Genomic DNA, 21,406 nt, shown 5'->3' with positions numbered 1-21,406 from the left:
ACTCTGCTTTCCTTGTCCCCAGGGTGATACATCTGGAGACTATAAGAAGGTATTGCTCATTCTCTGTGGAGGAGATGATTAAAATAAAATCCAGAAAGGATAGGAGGATTCCCTACACTTCGCATTTTTTTTAACTTCATTTTTCTACACTGCTACTAGCATTACCTCAGAATGGTTATTTCCAATTAAAATGCCTACAGATGCCTCCTAAGATATAGACTGCATTAGTATTCATCTGTAATTACTCACTATGATGCTTTAAAGCTGTACTTGCTTTTCAAAGCTTATAAAACCTAAAAGGAGATTTTAAATTAGAAATAAGAATGTGCTCCATGTTTTCAACAGATTTCTTCCTTGTTTGTGTTTCACAGAAATTGGACTATATTAAATTATTTCATATTTTCTTTTTGGTGAAAACTGTTGAAATGGAAGACTGTTCTAAAATCACTTTTCTTCCCTAATTCTATTTTTAGAGTGGCTAGTAATTTCTTGGTTTGAAATTGTGAGCATCTAGTTAGTAAGAAAATCTATCCAATTTGCTATTTTACATGTCATAGTTTGAAAGCATCCACAGATCTCCTTTGTTTAGGTTTTTGTCTAAAGTGTTAGTTGATCTTTACTAAGTTTGGCATTAGAGACTTCCTCCATCACATCTTATGTTACCATCTCAGTCTCTCCAGGTTAAAGTATACCAAACTCACCAACTCTTCTGAACGAATTCAATTCTAAATGTGGTTATACAGATCATATATGTCTGGTTACCAAACATAAATGCTGAACATTCCACAATATTATGGTTAATAATAACAATATAATAAAATAATAATAATGGTATTGATCCAGCTTGAAGATGAATGTGAAAGAATTGTGTCAAACTGCGTATTCTGGTGATGGTGTAGTGCTCTGAATTTATTTTTACTTAAAAATTTTTGTGCCCAAAATTTTTAAAATCATTTTCAGTTTTGTTGATTTGTAGTAATTTATACTTGCACTGTGCCTTTCAACTCTAGAATTACTGTAAAGGTGTACTTGGATTTAATTTAAAAGTTCACTTTGTATACAACATGGAAAAATAATTTCAATAAAACACAGTGCCTTTCAAATGACGTGTATGCTTTCTCTGACTGACTTTTCTGCTTGTGAGTTTTTTCATCCTGGACTCTGAAAGTAGATATTTTTGAAGGATTTGTGTTACTCAATTTCTATTAGAAAGTACAACATTAGGCAAAATAACATATTTAATCTTATGTACCTCTGCTGCTGTAAAACTAATGTTCATATATACCAAACACTACTTAATGATATAAAATAGTATATTTAAGTTATCTCTGGAAATGAGTGATGCTCTCGGTTCTAAGTAGAACATTCATATTAAATAAGAATATTTGTCTTCTTCATTCTATAGTTATTTGCTGTATTTTGATGGGTGAAATATAAGGATTTGTTTCTACTTGCCTATTACAAGTGCTTGACTACTGGTGAAAGCTATTTACATGAATACTTAGTCATTCCAGTTAATTATATGAAATAGTACTGCTGCTTCAATACCTACCCAGAAGAGCATGGAATTTCCAAATTAACGTTATTTGGCTTTGGAAGCATTACAAATTTGGGGGGGGGGTTATCTTTAAATTATATATGGCTTAGCCAGAATTTTAAAACAAATTACATATGTTGATGGGAAGCTTTCTACAGAGTAGGTTAAAGCCACCCTGGAGGAATGATTGATGTACTGAACAAGCATGACTTTGTAATATAACTAGGAAGCAACTTTGTTTTTTTTCTCCCACTGTCCATTTACATTTATTCATTGGGTCCAGTTCTTCTCCTGTCTTTAGATGAAAATTCAGATAGAGGATAGGGTCGTGACTTTTCTGGTCATTCTTTGGCTTTAAAAAGTCCTACTATAGAACTGTGTCATTTCAGCAATTAATGTTTTCATTCAAAATTCCAAACTTCATTTACAGTTGAGGCTTCTCCCCTCATTCAGATCTGGCTTATTGCCAGCAGGAAGCTGGAGTTTGGGGAGGGTGATATGGTGGGCTTCTTTTCTTTCTTCACCTAGTCTTCTTTCTAGACCCTACCTTCCCCTCCCCTACCTAGCAGAAGGGAGGAGAGTAAATGGGAGCAGGAAAGTTCTTATCTGTTAGTGCTGTGGTGGTAGATGATCAATGCTGTGTGACCCTGTCAGATGTTGTTTGTTTTTTAGTTCTGTCAGAAGTTTAAAGCTGATTCTTGTTGGCATTCTCCTGAGTTCCTTTACAACTCCATCACCAGTAAAATACTCATCTTTAGTTCCTTTGGCAAAGCAAATGCAGTTCTCCTTTTTCAGCCCCTAGGAATTCAAGCTCTTTGTGCTGAAGTCTGTTTGTCTTTCCACCCAGGCCTTTTAGACAGGATCTAAGATGATTCCATGCTGGCTGTCTTATAGTGGCCCACATTTGTTCCATGCGTATCCTTTGTGCTGACAAATTCTGGGCATGCAGGCTGATCCCCTAGCAGCAATCATTTTCTGCTCCTCCCCTACCCCCTACCTCCACCAAGCTGCCTCTGCTAGCCTCTCTCAGTTCAGACTTCTCAGAGTGAGTACACTGGGATGTCCAAATTACACATACCGCTGATGGGAGTATAAACTGGTGCAGTCATTTCAGAGAGCAATTTGGCAACAGATAATAAAGTTGAAAAGTTCCCAGCAAATTCACTTCTGGGGATCTATTTGGTGACTCTCTTGCACATGGTGTTTAATGCTGCTCTATAAGAGCAGTAAAGTAGAAACAACCTAACTCCCTCAGTGAGGGAAAGGATAAATTTTGGGTGTCACACAAGAGCAGTGAAAATTAGCTATAGATTTGTTAATTGAATAAGTCTCAAAAGTATAATTTTGAGAGAGAAGAAAGGTGCAAAATGATAGGTATGAATGATTCCATTTAATTTACATGTCTAAACGTGCAAAAGAAAACGTATTGCTATGGGTACACGTATAAGAACGCGCATGGGAATAATGATATACACCATTCTGAGGATAGTGGTCACTAGAGTGGAGGGAGAGAAACAGACTGAGATGGAGAGGGAGCTTCTGCCTATCTGTATTCTACTTAAAAGAATTAATCAAAACAAGTATAATACATTGAAGTTTTTATTAAAATTTAAGTTATTATACTTGTGGTGATAGGTATTTATCATATTACTCGATTTGAGTAATTCATTATAAATATTTCATTTATGGTATTTCATTATAAATATTTTCATTATAAACATTTTATTTAGAAAGTAGCCGAAGGGTGATGAACCTAGGGGCAGGACAGGAATAAAGACACAGATGTAGAGAATGGACTTGAGGACGCAGGGAGGGGGGAAGGGTAAGCTGGGACCAAGTGAGAGAGTAGCATTGACATATATACACTACCAAAAGTAAAATAGATAGCTAGTGGGAAGCAGCTGCATCACCCGGGGAGATCGGCTCGGTGCTTTGTGACCACCTAGAAGTGTGGGATAGGGAGGGTGGGAGGGAGACGCAAGAGGGAGGGGATATGGGGATATATGTATACATATAGCTGATTCACTTTGTTATACAGCAGAAACACAACGTTGTAAAACAATTACACTCCAATAAAAATGCTAAAAAAAAAAAAAAAAAAAAGTAGCCGAAGGGAATCAGGGAATGAAAGCTGACTGTCCAGGGTCCATAGCAATGGCTGCAAACTCCAGGCATACACCTGTAATTTTTGCTCAGACACCTGTAAATTTTGCTTGGGTCTCCAGAAGGCACTTTAAAACCTGACAGTCCCGGTTCAGACCCTATTCAGACATCCCACTGCCGCTGGGAGGGAAGGAAAAGAGAGCATGGAACGGTTGCCATAATCAGTTAAGAGCAGCGGAGAGGTGCTGCTTAAGAAACCCGAGGGCCTAGCAAAGTTCCACATTCTAGGTCCTCCTCTGTTGGAAAGCCTGCGCAGGGCGTGACCCTAGCACATGGTGAACTCCTCCAAAGATGACCCCAAACAGCAATGTCTTTTTTGCCCCTTGCCTAACACAAGGCCCGGTAGACATCTGGAGCTTAAGGAACCTTCGCAGAAAGAACAAACGAGGTGGAATTGCCGGTCTTGCTAACACAAAGGGATGTATAAAGTAATTCTAAAAGCTAGCCCGGCCCCCAATTCAGGATTGCAGGTGGGCCTAGCTGACCTCACGGCAGAAAGCGCCAATCTGGCCACGCACGTCCGCGCTCCCTCCCTCATCCCATTCTGCGCAGGCTCCATCCGTGACGTACACGCACCTCCCCCCGCCCCTTCCGGAGGCTCGCCGTGCGCATGCGCTCTATGGCTCGCGCTTTATTGCGAAAGTCTGGGGGCAAGGTCCTGAGGTCCGCGCGCGCTGCGCGGCGAGACGCGGTGGGCGTGGCGGAGGATGGAGGCGGTAGCGTCCAACGCAACGGTCGGGGTTGCGCGTGAGAAGGTGGCGGTGTAGGCACGCGCGCTACGTGGAGGCCGGCGGTGGTGGTCGGGCCATGGCGGGAGACCGTTTTCGTTGGACTCCCTGAGGTGCGCTCCCTGAAAGTGTCGGCGAGCCGTGACCCATGGGCTCGTTGAGCAGCCGAGTGCTACGCCAGCCGGGGCGAGCCCGAGGCCAGCAGGAGCCGGGTTCTGGGGCTGGGGGCTCGGCCCGGAGGCTGGAGAGTGGTGGCGACGCGGCCGCCCACGGCTTCTGTTACTGTCCGGGCAGCCGTAAGCGCAAGCGGAGCGGAGAGGCCTTCTGCTCCTGTCACCCCGATTCCGAGACAGACGAGGATGAGGAGGAAGGGGACGAGCAGCAGCGACTCCTCAACACCCCTCGAAGGTACGTGGGGGGACGCGCCCGCACCTGTTGGGCGGCTGCCTCGGTCCGGCCTGGGGATGAGCCCGGTGCCCGGGGGGCTTCGGGGGCTGCGGCGCTCCCCAGCCTGTGAAGAGCGGACGTGCCCTTGATGGGGTAGACCTGGGAGCCGGTCCGAGGCAGGGCGGATGGGGAGCACCTGGGGAGACGCTCGGTATTCTGGTTTGTAAACCACAGACGCCGCCAGGGTGGTGCTACAGCCCCAAGACGAGACTGAGAAACGCCAAGCTAGAACTTGCGCCTCATTAAACCTTAGACAGGGCCGGCCGGCTGGCCCTTCGTAATACACCTTGGTCCTCTCTGAGCGGGTGGCAGTAGAATAAGATGTTTTGCATCCGGCTGCCTTCTATGGGCCAAGACACGTAAATTTAGGCTCTGAAGTGGGCACCCCTGTTGTCGGTCCACAGTGGAAGGGAAATGATTACAAACAGGAACTCTCGCTGTACAGGTGAAATTTATCAGTACTGTGTACATTTGTTCCTCACTAGGAACAGAGTCTTTCAACGTCTCTAGTACTCGAAGTCGTTGACCGTGGATATATGTAAGGCAGCTTGCTTAACCTTTTTTAGAAGAGGTGAAAAACGGAATATTTACTTGTGAACTAAAATGTAGTTTATAAGTGGAATAAATTTTCACATAAAAAATCCGGTTGCTCCTCTTTTTTTAAAGGCCATCTGTGGGTCACATAGATGTAATTTTTTAAACGAAAGTTTGAAAGATTCTAAAATTTTATGCTACACGTGTTACATATTTATTGTCAAATAAGAGTATCATAAACAATCTCTGTTAGTAGTTTGATTTATAAATCCCTTCATACAGTTTTATGTATGAATGTTTATATTTACAAAAATGGACCCCCACTTCCAAACTGTTCAGTTACCTTTTTGGAGAATTAGTATTTTAAGAGCTCAGATTCTGAGTTCTAGTCTGTACTTTGCACTTAATAGCCTTATTTCCTCATATGTAAAATGGAGATACTAATACTTGCCTTATAGGACTTGACAAATATTAGAATGCATGTGATGCACAGTGCCAGGTATGGAAGCACTCAGTAAATATTAGGACTCCTTGATGAATTGGCTCCCCTTATCTTTACAAAATGTAAAGACATTTACATTCCTGATACTATAGCCACTGCCACTTTCTTTTGATAAGTGTTTAAATGTTACATCTTTTCCCACTCTTTCCCTTTAAACCTGTGTCTTTAAGTATCTTGTAGACAGCATTTAGTGGGGTCTTGATTTTTTTAAAATCCAATAGGATAATCTCTGTCTTTTAATTAGTATTTAGACCGCTTGCATTCAGTGTCACTATAGAAATATATATGTCAGGGGTCCATTTCAGAGAAATCACACAGTAATTTGAACAGGGAAAGTTTGAAATAACCATTATTAGGAAGTAACAAGCGATTAACTACTAAAGGTAAGTTACTAAGGTAAAGAGATCTCTAAAAAATACAGGAATAGAGGACATAGGGAGCTGTCACTACTTCTAGGACTGAGACAGAATACCCAAGGAAGGAACAAATTTGGGCTAGGACCACCTTTCCCAAGCTGAGATTCAGATGTTGGAGGAGTTGTGGCCCACTGGATGGTAATGGAGTTTGCTAAGATGTGGAAGGCTGAGACTGGCAAGCGAGAAACTGCCCGCTGGCATGCCAACAAAACTAGCTTGGAGGCTGTCTGGTCCACGAAGCTGAAAATATTAACTGTCTAGACCTTTACAGAAAAAGTTTGCCAACCTCTGAACTACATGAGTGGAGTGGAATGGAAAGCTTCTAAAGCAAATTTTTGTTGGAAAATGCATGTCCGAGTCTAGTATGTGTTGTATCAGTACAAGATGCCTAGTTTATTCAGCTCAGCATGGATGAAGGGTGTAAGAAAATCTTGTATGTTGGCACTAATATGCTTCCTGAGGTTGTCTCATGTGCACTTCCACCTCAACTAACAACTCCATGAAAAGCCTTGGCCTCCAGGCCCACCTTCTCTACCTTATACCTTTTGTCAAGTGCATGTTTTACTTTTACGTTAACAAGACTTAAAACTCAACTGTTCAGCAACCAGATCTTTAGTTTTTCGTTCATAGGTTGTCTCTAAACATTGAAATCTAGTAAACAGTTAGTTGTTGTTATAGCTATGTAAATATTGTTCACTGCAGAGTCAAGTAGTGTGCTGGGATTATAAGTCATACTTCTTGGGTCCAATGTCACAACCCCTTGTTTTTCTCTTGGGAGAAATTTTCTAACCTCATAATTAAATGAAATTTTTTTTTTACATTCCATCATGTTGGGCCCTATTTTCATTTGTAGCTTATTAGAACAATACTTTTTCGTATTGCTTTTTTATTTTCTTAGACTTTCTGACTGCCTTCCCTCCCACCCCCGCCATTGACAAAATAATAATATTCCTTCATCATATCTTCAGATTTTTCTCTTTCCTAACACACTTGCATGGAGTCCTTCTTCTCTAAACCCAAGACCTCCCTCCTGGGTCCCTGCATCTTCTTGTTCCAATCTGGATCCATTGCTCTCTAGGTCTACACTTATCCTGGGACTTACTTTGACTCTGTCTCTAGGATCGGATCCACTGTTTTCTGTAGCCTGTATCTTTTTGTTTCTGAACTCATTTGAGGGAACTACATCCTCAATTATTTTCCTAAGAAAGGTGCAAAGGAAGGTAATTTGTGCTTATCTAGTTGTAAATTTAATCTCTCACTTTAGTCATCTTTTGATTGGGTGCAGAAATCTAAAATAACTTTTGATATCTTTGATGGTATTAATTCATTGTCTTCTAGCCAACCATACTGATGAGAAAATGTGATGCTGGTCTAATTCTCTTTTCTTTTTAGGCGACTTTTTTTCTCTCTGGAACTTTGGGAATTTTTTCTTTAGTGTTTTGGGATTTAACTAGAAGGTGCTTAACTGTAGGTCTTTTAATGGCCTTGGTAGTTGGTGGATCCTTACAATCTGGAGACTAGTTTGGGGAAACTTTCTTCTGAAATTCTCTTTCTCCTGTTATCTTTGTTTTCTCTTTCTTGGACCCCTCTTAACTGGATTTTGGATTTCTTGGATTGTACCTCTTTTCTCTTTTCTTTTTTTCCTTTCTAGGTCTTTTTTGCTTTGTGTTCTGGGAAATTTCCTTAACTTTCCCTTTTGTTTTTTTGAATTTCAGCAACTGTAGTTTTGGTCCCAAAGATCTCTTTTTTTTTTTCCCCCTTGTTCTGAGTAATACTTTAGCTTAGCATCCTATTATTTTATAAATGTAGTAATCTTAACTCTCTAGATGTACTAGTTATAATTAGAGTGTTAGAGTTTTTTTTTTAAGTTCTGTTTTCCCTGAATTATATGTTTCCTCTGATGCCAATTTTTCTCTTTTTTAAAATAGTCTTTAATGCTGTTAATTTTCCTCATGTTGAGAGATCCTTGATTGTCTGCTTCAGAATGAGTGGTGTGTGTGTGTGTGTGTGTGTGTGTGTGTGTGTGTGTGTCTTGAGTAAATAGATCTGTTTCTGCTGGGCCTTCCCTTTGAGTAGGTAGACTGACTACTAAGTTGGATATGGGTGGGGCATGCTTTGTTTTAGAGCAGAGATTCACAAGCCTTATTGGTTCACAGTGCCCTTAGTGTCTCAGTAATTTTTTTCATGGCACCTCTGGTCCTGAAGAAATATCTCATAGTTAGGTCCAAACAACTTAATAGCGTAGATTGCATGGTATCTGAAAGATGTTTCTGTGATTTCCTTTAATTTTGGAATATTCCACATGCATCCCTGAATTTGCTGTGGTGCTCTAGGTGCTTTGGCACACAGTTTGGGAACCATGATTTAGGGTGAATAGGTTGGGAGCTAACAGGCTACAGATTCCTCAAATGCCAGAATGAGGATTGCTTTGTCTGGGGCACCAGCACCTACACCAAAGTCTTAGATCTTCCTGATAGATTTGTTCAGTTTCTTTCTAGAAAAACCTTGGAATCTGTTTGTATAAGTTATCTGTACTCTGTGTTCATAGAGAGTGGGGGAGGCCATTAGGGGAACAAGTTTCCCCATTTTTTGCCTCACTCCTCACTTCTGCCTTCTGTTTCCCTTGAGACCTCATCCTCCCAGCCCCATCCCTACCCCCACGGTTCTGAAGGGCAGATGGGCTTCAACGTCCATCCTAGACCGTGATATCTTTTGGGCTGTGGTTGTCACTGCTCTTTTCCATTCCAGTTTATTTTCTAACTTCCAGATCCATGGAATTCTCTCATCATGTGATAAGCCCACCCTCACCTTTTTCCTGTTGTGGGTTTATTCCTTTCTGTACTTTTAATCTTTTCATATAATTTGGGGAGAGTGCTGTCAGGAACTGGAAACTACATTGTCTCATTTATTTCTTACAGTAACCCAATGAAGTGGATAGTAATATCCTCTTTTCACATCTAAGGTAACTGAGCTGTGATAGTAGAGCTGGGACTCAAACCCAAGTCTGTCTGCACTGAAGCATGTACATTTTTTACCGTCTGTTGGGAAGGGGTGTTCAATACACTGTTAAGACACCATCTGAAACAATTACTTCATTTTTTAAAAAGATTTAAAAATTTTCCTAGGAAAGCTATCAGGATTGGCCAGGAATATAAAAGATATTGATCAGCCTCTGCCTAGGGCTTTGCTTACTTACTGAACCATCTTGAGCAAAGATTGTCAAAACAAAAATAACAATTCTTCCTTTAAATTAAATCTTATGCACAAATCCAGGGTGTTTGCAAATATAATATATGATGCTGCTCTGGTTGAAGTTAGATGGGATGCCCAGAGTTCACACCTCGGCTCTCCCTGGTGGCCCCTAAGACACTTCTCCATTGAGCATAATTTTGAAAACCTTTGGTCTAAGGCTGCAAACCATTTGTCCAATGTGGGGAAAAAGACATTTTAAGGAGTTTAAGAATAGTTCGATACTAAAATAAGATTAAATGTAAATTATTTTTAAAATTATTTGTGTAGGGTGAAATTTTTATTCTTGGTCTTCATTTTGTAATTGCGTAGCAGTATTATTGCAGCTGTATTACATCATCCATAGTGCTGGTTACTAAATAAGGAAATACGCAAAAATCACCATGCTGACTTCTCTTTATTGAATAGGTAATTCTCTTAGTTCAAAAATCAGAAATTGCAAAAAGCTGTATAGTGAAAGGTCTCTCTTCCACGCTGCCCCCATCTATCCACTATTCCCCCTCTTGGGAATAGAGTACCCCACCAGTAACCACTATTATTAGTTTCTTATGTACCCTTTCATACATGAGCACGTTTGAATATATAATATCCCTCTATCTTTTTATACAGTGGACAAATTGGTTCTATTTAATAGAAATTGAGCAAAAGGAGTATTTTGAGTTACATGCAAAATCAGTAAAACATTCAGTTTTACATATATGTAATGTTTGCATTTCGTTTAACAGGAAAAAATTGAAGAGTACATCCAAATATATTTATCAAACATTATTTTTAAATGGTGAAAACAGTGACATTAAGATTTGTGCTCTAGGAGAAGAGTGGAGCTTACACAAAATATATTTATGTCAAGTAAGTATTTTATTTTTCTATATATTTGAGTAACCAAGGTAGTCACTTAAAACAACTCACACTCTTATAAGTCTTGTTCTTTCTCATTGCATTTCACAGTAATCTTTTGCATGAACATTTGTTGTTCAAGTCCTGTCTGATGAAAAGTCTTGTTTTGTAAGAGATATGGTGAACATTGTTAGTGAAAACTTAGTTTGGTCTAGAAAACAGATTTTGAGTTTTCATTGTCATACCAGCCTTTTTGTCATTACTCCAATAAGGTGCTTATTTTGGTGCCTTCTGTTGACAAAAAGGGAAAAACCATTCAACGTTTAAGTTAGGATTGCTGAATTTGTTTATTTTGTATATGATTATTTCAGTTGGATAAATTCAGCTGAAATGTTGCTTTGTAGTTAAGACTGAATGTAAATGGAAAGTTCTTGGCACTTACTCTTCCCTCTCTCCTGGAAAATGCCAAAACCAAAACCAAAAAAGTATATGGACTAAGTCATTTAGCTGATATACCTGTTTGATTTCTGTGAAAATATTATTATCAGCCACCCCATTTTAAAGATTCAAGACTTTCAAAATAAAAGAAAATGTTCTAATGGCTCAAATATTTTAATCATTTATTCCTTCATCAAATCTGTTTTCAAGTCATTGGTCTAGGCAGTGGGAATAGAACAGTGAACAATTCACTTTTTATCCTATGGAGCTTATATTTTCCCTCTCCTCTTCACAATATGACAGTCATTACTGGTAAGACGGTATAGTATAAGATTTTTCAGTAGAAGCATTTGAAAGGAATTTTTTCTCTTACACTTTAATCATGTTTTTTATTTAATTTTTTTGAACAAGTTTACTTTGGCTTGCATTATATACCCCAGAGACTATATCAGAATACTGGTCTTAACTTGAGGACATGGTCCATATCTTTCTTTTTGATCTCTGAAAGCAGTTTTGTGAATTCAAGGGTGAAAATGCCTCTGTTAAGGCTTTCCCTCTCAAGAGAAACTGGATTGATCATAGTGCAAGACACATGCTAAATTATAAGTCCCCTGAGAACAGAAACATCTGTTTTGTTTTCTGCTATATTCACAGTGCCTTAAACTACATACTCAGTAAATTTTAAAAAATTAGTAGTTAGTATTTGATCCGTTCCAAAGTAATTCTAGTTATGGGAGGTGCTACCTAGAAGGTAACTAAAGACTTCATCCATTCTGGTGTCTTTCCAATAATTCAGATTCATTCTGGAATTTTTTTAATAAGATAAAACTAAACTTTGGATTTCCCCTAATTCCTTGGGGATCATCCTATTAGTGTTGACTTGGGACTGGTCTGGACCCTTTATAGCCACTGAGATAGAGTAAGGACTCAACAGCTTTTAGTTTTCTCTTCTCTCTTCCTCAGTACATTATTTTGTATCCACGTTGTGTGTTGTTATATGTTTATGAGAGATACTTAAATATATGATATAATTTCTAAGCTTGAATTTAGAATGCTATTGAAAAGGAAAACATATTCATGTAATATACTCAGAAATTGTTCAACTAAGTAAAAAGCTTAGTTGGTTCAAATAGTAACATAGGAAGTCAGTTCAGATAGTAATACGAGAATTTGGTTTGGTTTTCAATAATTCAAGTATTTTGATAAGCCTAATGAGTGTCCTTATCTTAATTTCTTTTCTCCTATCTGGCAGTTTGTTTTCTCTTGAAATAATATGATGTGTTAGTTTTGATAGAATAGTTGCTTAGAGTTAGAAATGGGAAAATAATTTGGAAGACACAGAAAGTACTGCATAAGTGTGTTTTTTGTTTTTGTTTTTGTTTTTAAGTCTGGCTACTTTTCTAGTATGTTCAGTGGTTCATGGAAGGAGTCCAGCATGAATATTATTGAACTGGAGATTCCAGACCAGAATATTGATATAGAAGGTAACCGCCACCATGATTACTATTATGCAAAAATCATAAAAACATAAACTTTGTATTCTTTTCACAGAAAATAAATATTTTCTTCTAACTTTGTTGGCTAGAGAAAAGCTCCATTTAACACCCTAAGGTGACAACTTTATATTAATTTACTCCAGAGTTTATCAGTTCTGTTCTAGTATCTTTAATCTATTTAGTCATGTCAGCCTTATCAATCTGTTTACTTCATGTTTGTAAATATATCTGCCTGGGATATAGAGGATGTGGAGTGAAGGAAGGAGAAGTATGACCAATAAACAATAAGCCAATAAACATTATTCATTGATTATTCCCTATATATGAAGACCTTTTCTGGGAATAAGTATATGAATCATGTAGTCAGTATTGTTTTAGAGCTGTAAGGACCTTAGATGAGGAAGCTGAGGTCCAGAGGATTTAAGAGACTTACTTTAGGTCTCAGAGCGGTTTAGTGAGCCTACATCAGACCGTAGGTCTCCTAACTCCTGTCCTAGTGCTCCTGCTCCTGTCTTTGATAACTGAAGTGGAAGTACCCAGCACTCACCGCATAGGCAAACAGAAAGGAACATTTATAAAGCAAACCATGTAGGACATGCATGAGAATGGCAGTAGAGAAAAGGGTGACAGACTTAAATAGCTGTGGCAGCTGGGTGAGAGTGTGGCATGCATAGGACCAGGAGCTTTTCCACACTCCCCAGTGGTAAAGCACTGAAAGCACCAGGGTTAAGATTATCATTGGGTCTGTGTAGTTGTACTTAATGATTGGTTTACTCAGGGATATCTTTATAAAACTTTTTCCAAGGGTGTCTTAATTCTGACCACTAACTAATGTCAAGATTAGATGTAGAAAAATCCAGCATGATTTGGTAGAACAGATGGAAATGTATAACATTGTTATTAAATTAGCACCATCAATCCATAACCATTACTAATAGTTAAATTAATGATACTAATCTTATCCTTTTCTGTACCTACTAGATTTAGACATATGTCTTAGTGTATGAAGACTGTCATTGTTATTTTTGTAATACTCTTACAGCTATAACTGTTATTTCATTCTACCTGTGTACTTTTGCTTTAAGCACTGCAGGTGGCATTTGGGTCATTGTATCGAGATGATGTCTTAATAAAGCCCAGTCGAGTTATTGCCATTTTGGCAGCAGCTAGTATGCTGCAGTTGGTAAGTATGCATAGTACTGAAAAAAAGGATCACACTTGTATTTTTGTTTCAAGGTATCTGTTCCAAAAACCATAATAAAACTTAGCTTTTTTATAACTTTTAAATGAAATGTATAAATATTCCATTCATGATAAGTCATTTAAAATGTTTAATGAAAAGCAGTTTATTACAAATGAGATGGTCTTGATGCCTATGTAAAATGAATGCAAGCTATTTCTGTGTGGATATCTTAGAATGACTATAATGTGGAAGGAAGGTACTTGTCTTAAATCCATTTACAGATTTCTATTCGTTAATAACTTATCTTGACTGTTTTAAGCAGGTGGCTTATTACTAATTCATATAGTTCATGGGTTTGGGAAACATTGAGTGCTTACTATGTAAATGTTTTCTTAATTATGAAATAATTGTGTGTAAACCACCTAAATGTATATAATCTATTGGTAGAATGACAGATTTGTTCATTCATCGGAAGTGTATTGAGCAGTGTGTCAAGCTAGGCATAGAGATACAAAGGTAAATAAAGATATAATCCCCACCTTTAAGAAGCTCACAATATAATGAGTGTGTAGAGTGGGGGAGGGAGGGTTGATATACAGACTCAAAGGTAAAGTAAGAGCTATCCAATATTATAGATGTGATGGTAAACTTTCTGTAGGATTTAGTGGATGCACAAAGTGGTTGGTTTAACCTGTTGGTGTCAAAGAAAGAAGGTGTGTTTGAGGTTGAGCCTTAAAAACTGAAAATGTATTTATCTTGTGAAGTAAGAAGAGAGGGGAAGAAAGAACATTTCAGACAGAAAACTAAGACCTAGAAATATGAAACAACGGAGGATTAGAGAATCTGAGTGGAACATAGATCTAGCACAGAATATAAGAAGGGTTCGAGAGAGGGAGGCAGAGACCAGATCACGAAAGCCCCTCAATCAATACCTTTTAAGAAGTTGAGACTTTACATATAAGTACTTTTGGAAAGTTTTAATCAGGGGAAAGACAAAGTTATATTTCAGAATGCTTTGGGAACAGTGTGAAGGATGAACTGAAGGAAAGATGAGTATAAAACCTATTACACTCCCACCAACAGCTGATTCACTTTGATGTACACTTGAAACTAACACAACATTGTAAATCAACTATACTCCAATAAAAATTATAAAATAAATAAATAAATTAGAAAAATAATGATGAGAAAAAAACTCAAGGTATATTAACATTAAAAATTTGTTGCCACATCTAGGAGAATTATACTAGATATATTAAAATTACTGTACATTCCATTAAATATGAAGAAAATGAAAAAAAACCTATTGCAGTAATCCACGGGAGGGTCTAAATGAGGGTAGTAGCACAAAGCATGGAGAGGAAAACTGGTTACTGGAGAGGTTAAGCAGGGATAATCCACTGGACTTGGTGACAGGTGAGATATTAAAAGGAAAGGGAAGGAGTCTAGAATGGCTTCCAGGTAAGTGTAAAATCACAGTGGAGTCAACATTTTATTTTGATCATTTTAAAAAGTTGTTTCTTTTTATGTGACTTTTGTAAACTGATTTATTTTAAGTATTAGTTAATAGCTTGCTAAATATCCTTGGCTGAGGTAATTTGTTTTTTTATAAATGTTTTGATCCTTTCAATACTTATTTCCAATAATTATACTTTATTTTTTAACTTTTAATCCTTTTTTGGTTTCGTTCTTAACTCACTTTCTGCATTATCTTTATGATTTAACTACTTAACAATAATACACTTGCATGATGAATATATCCAGAAATTTGAGTAAAAAATGACGGGGTCCTTTCCATATATTAAATAAAGTTAGCTATTTGAAATCTTCCATATAAACATTTTAGATTAAAAATTCATTGTAAGTTTTAAACAATAATTATTTGTTTTAGGTGTATTTCTTAGGTATTGATAGGTGTTTTAAACTAATAAAAACTTTCTGATGATTCATATTGTTTACTTACCTAGCCCATCACCTGGTCATCTGACTATATAAAGAGGTCTTAGTTTTAAAAGAACAGGCAAAACAGACAGAATGCTGCTTAAATTTGCAAAGGTCCCAGAGAGGGGAAGGACAGAAAAGAGAGAATAGCAATATTCACCTCTGTCTTACTGCTTTTACTTCCTCCCTTCCATTTTCACTTCCAAGTATTTAGTTTAATACTTGCTGGATTTTTTTAGGTATTTTTACTGGACTTATAAAAAGACTTAGGTTTGCTGCACTTATGAGTTTTCTTTCTTTCTTCCTTTTTTTTTTTTTTTTTACTTTTTAATATGTAAAAGCACATATTCAGAGCTTATTTTTCCCATGTGAAATGGGCCTTTCCAGTGCTTATTTATATTTACAGGATGGTTTAATACAGCAGTGTGGTGAGACAATGAAGGAAACAGTTAATGTGAAAACCGTATGTGGCTATTACACATCAGCAGGGACCTATGGACTGGATTCTGTAAAGAAAAAGTGAGTTACCGTTCTTGTTTTTCCTTTTATCCTGCTTTAGGGAATTTGGCTGCTTTGGTTTCTTAAGAGAATGTATAGCTATAAAAAGAAAGAAAAAAAAGGGAGGATAGAATTTGTTATAAAAGGTCTGTTTTTACATTTGGACTATTTAGTAAATTCCTCAAAAGTGTGGTCTTTGTGATTGTGGGTGGGTTATACATGCTTATTAAAACTATGGCCACTCTTTACAGCACATCTCTATTAAATTTTTTTAAGCAGTAGGCATAATAGTCATTACAGTCGTCCCTCACTATCCGCAGGGGATTGGTTCCAGGACCTGGGTGGATACCAAAATCTGCGGATGCTCAAGTCCCTTATTTAATGGTGTAGTATTTGCAAATAACCATCCTCCTGTATACTTTAAATCATCTCTGGATTACTTATAAATACCTAATACAATGTGAATGCTATGTAAATAGTTACAAATACAACGTAAATGCTTTGTAGATAGTTGCTGGCTTGCGGCATATTTAAGTTTTGCTTTTTGGAACATTCTGGAATTATTTTTTTTTTCTCCAATATTTCCAATTCTCGGTTGGTTGAATCCATGGATACAGAACCCGCGGATACCGAGGGCTGACTGTATATCAGTGCAACTACTGGCAATGTTTTTAATTCTTGAGAATTGCAGTACCCATTTTCAAATTATAAAGAAGGTAATAGAAGTATGTAAACCCCTTCATAAACCATTTAACACAAACTTGAAAATGAGGTTTTCTTAATTAGAAATGCTCTTTTTAATATAAAGGGAATATTCCCTTACTAACTGCTGACAAAAACAATACTAACTTTCCAATTGTTAAATTTAAAAATTTGCGCATGTCCTAGAAAGATTAATATTCTTTTTTAATTTTAACTGTATGTACTACTTAATAAATCATAGATACATGATATATAATGTAATAATTCCATGTTTAATTTCAGGTGCCTTGAATGGCTTCTAAACAATCTGATGACTCACCAGAATGTTGAACTTTTTAAAGAACTCAGGTACTTGAATTTTAAATAACTTTATTATCATTTGTTAAAGTATGCAAGACATTTTTGTATAAAGGAAAAATATATTGCTTATGAAAAAGTGAACAATTTAATGAAAGGTATCTTGACTACATCATGAATTGAAAAAATGCTACACAAATTTCTTTTCTTTGTTGTAAATGATACAATGTGTATTATGAATACTCCTTTAACCAATTTTAATGTAAAAATTCATTGCTGCTATAAAACTATAGAAAAAGGGTTACCTCACTTTTGCTGGGCTCTTAGAGAATCTAAAAGTTTATTTTAAAAACCATCTTTTCCCATTGAGAAATTACATTTGAGGAAATTGCTTTAAACTTTTTGCTAAGCTTAGTGAAATTAAATTCACAATTAAGTTGGTCTTTTGAATTAAGTTTGCTTATTATTCCTTCTTTCAACAAATAATTTCTGAATGTCTACTGTGTGTAAAGGTACTATGTTAAGGGCTGTGAAGGAGGCAGAGGTGATTATGTCATGGTCTCTGCCCTCTAGGAGCTTATTTGTAATAATGGAGATGACTTATCTGCCCTGGGTCTGAGAAATTCAGAGTGGGAATGAACTTTTAAAGGCCAGTAGACTATGCAGTCACTTTCAGGCTTGCAGTTCCTTGACAGTGGTGCTTCTGAGACAAGGGTACAAATGTCCCTAGGAATGTGTGGCATTCTGATGGAAATATGCAAAACCAAAGCCTTAACATTGCATAGCTTACTGGGATGTCAATTTTAATGATTTTTGGGGGGAGGTGTGGGGAGGAGTAGGAGAGAAGTAAACACTTTTATGTTTAAGTACATTGTGGAATAGAGAGAATTAAGTTTCTTTGGATTTACAAGATGAAATACAAAAATTAATAGAAATGTTATTCTTATGGCTAGCCTACTCCTGGATTCCTGGGTCCTTTCCTTTTCTCTGCCCTTAAGAGGTACTTTGGTAGAAAAGTTTGAGAAGCATTATTCTACCAAAAAAATCATCACCTAATGATATCAAGGCATAAACAAAGCTCTGCAGTATGTTTGGTTTAAAAGTCATTAGGGGACTTCCCTGGTGCTGCAGTGGTTGGGAGACCGCCTGCCAATGCAGGGGACGCGGGTTCGAGCCCTGGTCCGGGAAGATCCCACATGCCGCAGAGTGGCTAGGCCTGTGTGCCACAACTACTGAGCCTGCGCTCTGGAGCCCACGAGCCACAACTACTGGGCCCATGTGCCACAACTACTGAAGCCTGCGTGCCTGGAGCCCGTGCTCTGCAACAAGAGAAGCCACCACAATGAGAAGCCCATGCGCTGCAACTAGAGAAAGCCCACGCACAGCAACAAAGACCCAAAGCAGCCAAAAATAAATAAATAAATAAATTTATTTTTTTTAAAAGTCATTCGAAACACTTTTTCTCTTTTATAATTTCTCGTTGAGTTTTTTCAAAAGGAAGATAAATCATAGTGGTCATCTTAAAGCCCCAGATGCTCTTCTGGCTTTTTGTGGCTTAAAGGAAGGAAAGAAAAAGGAAAAAAGAAAAGAAAACAGCTAGTGATATTATTTCCATTCTAAATTTAAACTAACACATATTTCTTGATTTTAATCTCCTTAACAGTAATAAAAACATGTTTTATGACTAAGCAATTCTCTTAAGCCTAGAGGTGAAAGATAGATTTGAAGATACATCTCTTTCAGTGAATTTTGACAAGTGTCTTTTTTTTTTTTTTTTTTTAAATTGAATGAGGGGGAAGGAAAAAAGAGGAAGGCTGCCACTTTATCAGAGCATACTAAAACTTATCTTACTGGGACCTTGCTTTAACTTGATAAATTAGCACAGCAAAGCTCTTTTTTCCTTGTCAGTGCAAGAAAAGACCTTTCACAGCATACTGTCTGAATTAAAAGTATCCTTATGTTCGGATAGATTCTTTGTCTTGGGCAAAAAGACTGATGTAATTTTTAATTCCACAGTCTCTTTTGATAAAAAAGACTTAAAGTTTTCAGTTCCACCAGGTTCTTTTAGCTTGTGCATGAAGAGAGGCTCACTACTTCTATTTTATCTTTTCTAGTATAAATGTCATGAAACAACTCATTGGTTCATCTAACTTATTTGTGATGCAAGTGGAGATGGATGTATACACAGCCCTTAAAAAGGTATTGCCATAATATGATGTGTGTAAAGATATCCCCACTGCATTGCTTATAATATTGAAAAGCTGGAAACAGCTAGTGTCCAGTGGTAAGGGAATGGTTATAAATGTGAGAAAAGTAAAAGGAAATATGCCAAAATGTTAAGAAGTCTTTGTGTTTAGGGAGTTGATATCATGATTGATTTCAGTGGTATTCTTTATACTTTCCTCTCCTAAGAATACATTTCTGTTTTTTCCCAGATTTTTTTCAACAGTTAACATGTTGTTATTTACATAATCAGAAATGTTAAATGTTTTATATGTTTTTCAGAAATGTTTGCAAAATTGAGCTTTAGTTGAATTAATAACTTTATGATGAAGTTTTCACATGTTTTTCTAGAGAATGTTGAAATTCTTTTAAAGGTCTTTTGTACTTCAGGCATATATTTCAGTTCATCCTTTTGAAAGGTTTCAACATTTTTAATATAATTTTGTTTTCACAACGTCTCTGAAGAGACAAATTGACTATTACTCTTGATCTGTAGATGGTAAAACTTAGAACTCTTACAATTATTAAGTGGCAGGCTCGAGGCAGAGCCCAGGCCTGTGAATTCCAGTCCATTGCTTTTCCCACTGCATAATTTTGCCTTTAGCCTTTGTCCCTAGCTAACATGGGACAAAAATGTAGTTGAGTGGCTTCCCTGGTGGCGCATGTGGAAGATCCCACATGCCGCAGAGTGGCTGGGCCTGTGAGCCATGGATGCTGAGCCTGCGCGTCTGGAGCCTGTGTTCCTCAGCAGGAGAGGCCACAGCAGTGAGAGGCCCGCGTACCGCCAAAAAAAAAAAATGTAGTTGAGTCTACACTCACAGTGTAGTTGAGTCTATACTAACGCGGTCATGAAATCTGGGAATAGTTACCTTCTAGGTTATATCATTGGGATTGTTTGTCTTATGATAGAGATGAGACTCTATTACTATTTTTCCTCAGGGAAGTTTAGTAACTGTGTTAACCAGAGTCCATTTCTATCTCTGAGCCACTGGTAGTATTCATTCTTTCCCGTAATTATTGATGAATGCTTACTATGTGCCAGGCACTGCTCTAAGTATGTTACACATATTAATTCTTTTAATGTCCTGTGACATTGACATATTATCATGCTCATCTTACAAATGAAGAAATTAAGGCCCAGATTACATAATGATGTAATTTCCCTAGCTATTAAATGACAGGGCTAGGATTTAAAAAACAGTGATGCTCTTCATTACTCTGCATACTGTCTCAACAGCAATTAAGACAATAAGAAACTCCTTTTTCCCATATTTAATTTCTTTCTTTTATAATCTCACATAGTATGTAGTGAAACTGAATTAATTGGTGAGTAGAATAAATTAGTATATTTTATATATATATAGTATATTATATATAATATACATAATAGTGTGTGTATATTATATATATATATACACACACACACACATAGAACATTTACCTTTTTAATACTATAATTACAGTGTGTTTGAGACCATAAGTACTTTTCAGAGATTAGCTTATTCCTTATCATATACTCATCTAGTTTTTATCTTTGGACCATGATTAATGCCATGATGAATTTAAGAATTCTGAGCATATCCTGTGATAGTTCTACTTCTTTCAATTGCTTGTAAAATGGAAATTAAATTTTTTCGATATTATGTTTTAAGGAAGCAGTTTGAAAATGTAAAATCATAAACTAGATGAAGTCTTGTAATTTTTTTAATTTATTTTTTTAACCTAGTGGATGTTCCTTCAACTTGTGCCTTCTTGGAATGGATCTTTAAAACAGCTTTTGACTGAAACAGATGTCTGGTTTTCTAACAGGAGAAAAGGTATGCCTGAAATTTTTATTGAGAACTTGTCTTTTTTGTTTTAAATTGAAATTTAATTAAAATCAGGCCCTGATAAACCTAGGGGATTTTAGAGCTGGAGAGGACCTTAGCAATGATCTAATTCAACTCTGCCTTTACACTGAGAAAATTGAGACTGGATAAAACAGACATAGAAAAAACAAAATTTTAATGGCCCTCAGATGCAAAGAAGTGGATAAAAATCGTAATCCTTAGCTCATGATTTTCACAGTTTACTGTCATTTTTGGTCCATGCATGGCCACCTTTTTCATTTTTTTAAATAATGTATTGAACCTCAGTGAACTAATCTTCAAGTACTAGAACATTAGTAACTTCAGTCTGCTCATGGGCTTCTTTCCTATTGTGTCCCTCTGACTTT

At 37.1% G+C, this 21,406-nt stretch overlaps 2 protein-coding genes across 5 annotated transcripts in view; both read left to right on the top strand.

Moving 5' to 3' along the window:
* The window catches only part of ANXA4 (annexin A4), a 72,165-nt gene extending 71,059 nt beyond the window's left edge, over positions 1–1,106 (top strand). Inside the window, exon 13 of the mRNA XM_019942846.3 lies at positions 23–1,106. Coding sequence (XP_019798405.1) covers positions 23–82 — 60 coding nt within the window. The 3' untranslated portion in view covers positions 83–1,106. The remainder of the gene's footprint in view (positions 1–22) is intronic.
* Positions 1,107–4,332: 3,226 nt separating this feature from the next.
* GMCL1 (germ cell-less 1, spermatogenesis associated) overlaps positions 4,333–21,406 on the top strand; it is a 48,056-nt gene continuing 30,982 nt past the window's right edge. Inside the window, exons 1-8 of one of the 4 annotated variants that reach the window (XM_019943002.3) lie at positions 4,333–4,836; positions 10,302–10,425; positions 12,239–12,335; positions 13,433–13,530; positions 15,878–15,990; positions 16,954–17,019; positions 19,083–19,167; positions 20,918–21,008. In XM_019943002.3, the coding sequence (XP_019798561.1) occupies positions 4,577–4,836; positions 10,302–10,425; positions 12,239–12,335; positions 13,433–13,530; positions 15,878–15,990; positions 16,954–17,019; positions 19,083–19,167; positions 20,918–21,008 (934 nt within the window). In that variant the 5' untranslated portion in view covers positions 4,333–4,576. The remainder of the gene's footprint in view (positions 4,837–10,301; positions 10,426–12,238; positions 12,336–13,432; positions 13,531–15,877; positions 15,991–16,953; positions 17,020–19,082; positions 19,168–20,917; positions 21,009–21,406) is intronic. The other 3 variants (XM_073791280.1, XM_019943000.3, XM_019943001.3) reach the window with 3 other exon arrangements.

The sequence above is a fragment of the Tursiops truncatus genome, chromosome 14, assembly GCF_011762595.2.
Source record: "Tursiops truncatus isolate mTurTru1 chromosome 14, mTurTru1.mat.Y, whole genome shotgun sequence".
In the NCBI taxonomy this organism is placed as follows: Eukaryota; Metazoa; Chordata; class Mammalia; order Artiodactyla; family Delphinidae; genus Tursiops; species Tursiops truncatus.
Note: the sequence above shows the minus strand (reverse complement) of the source record. Positions and strands in the feature narration are given on the sequence as shown.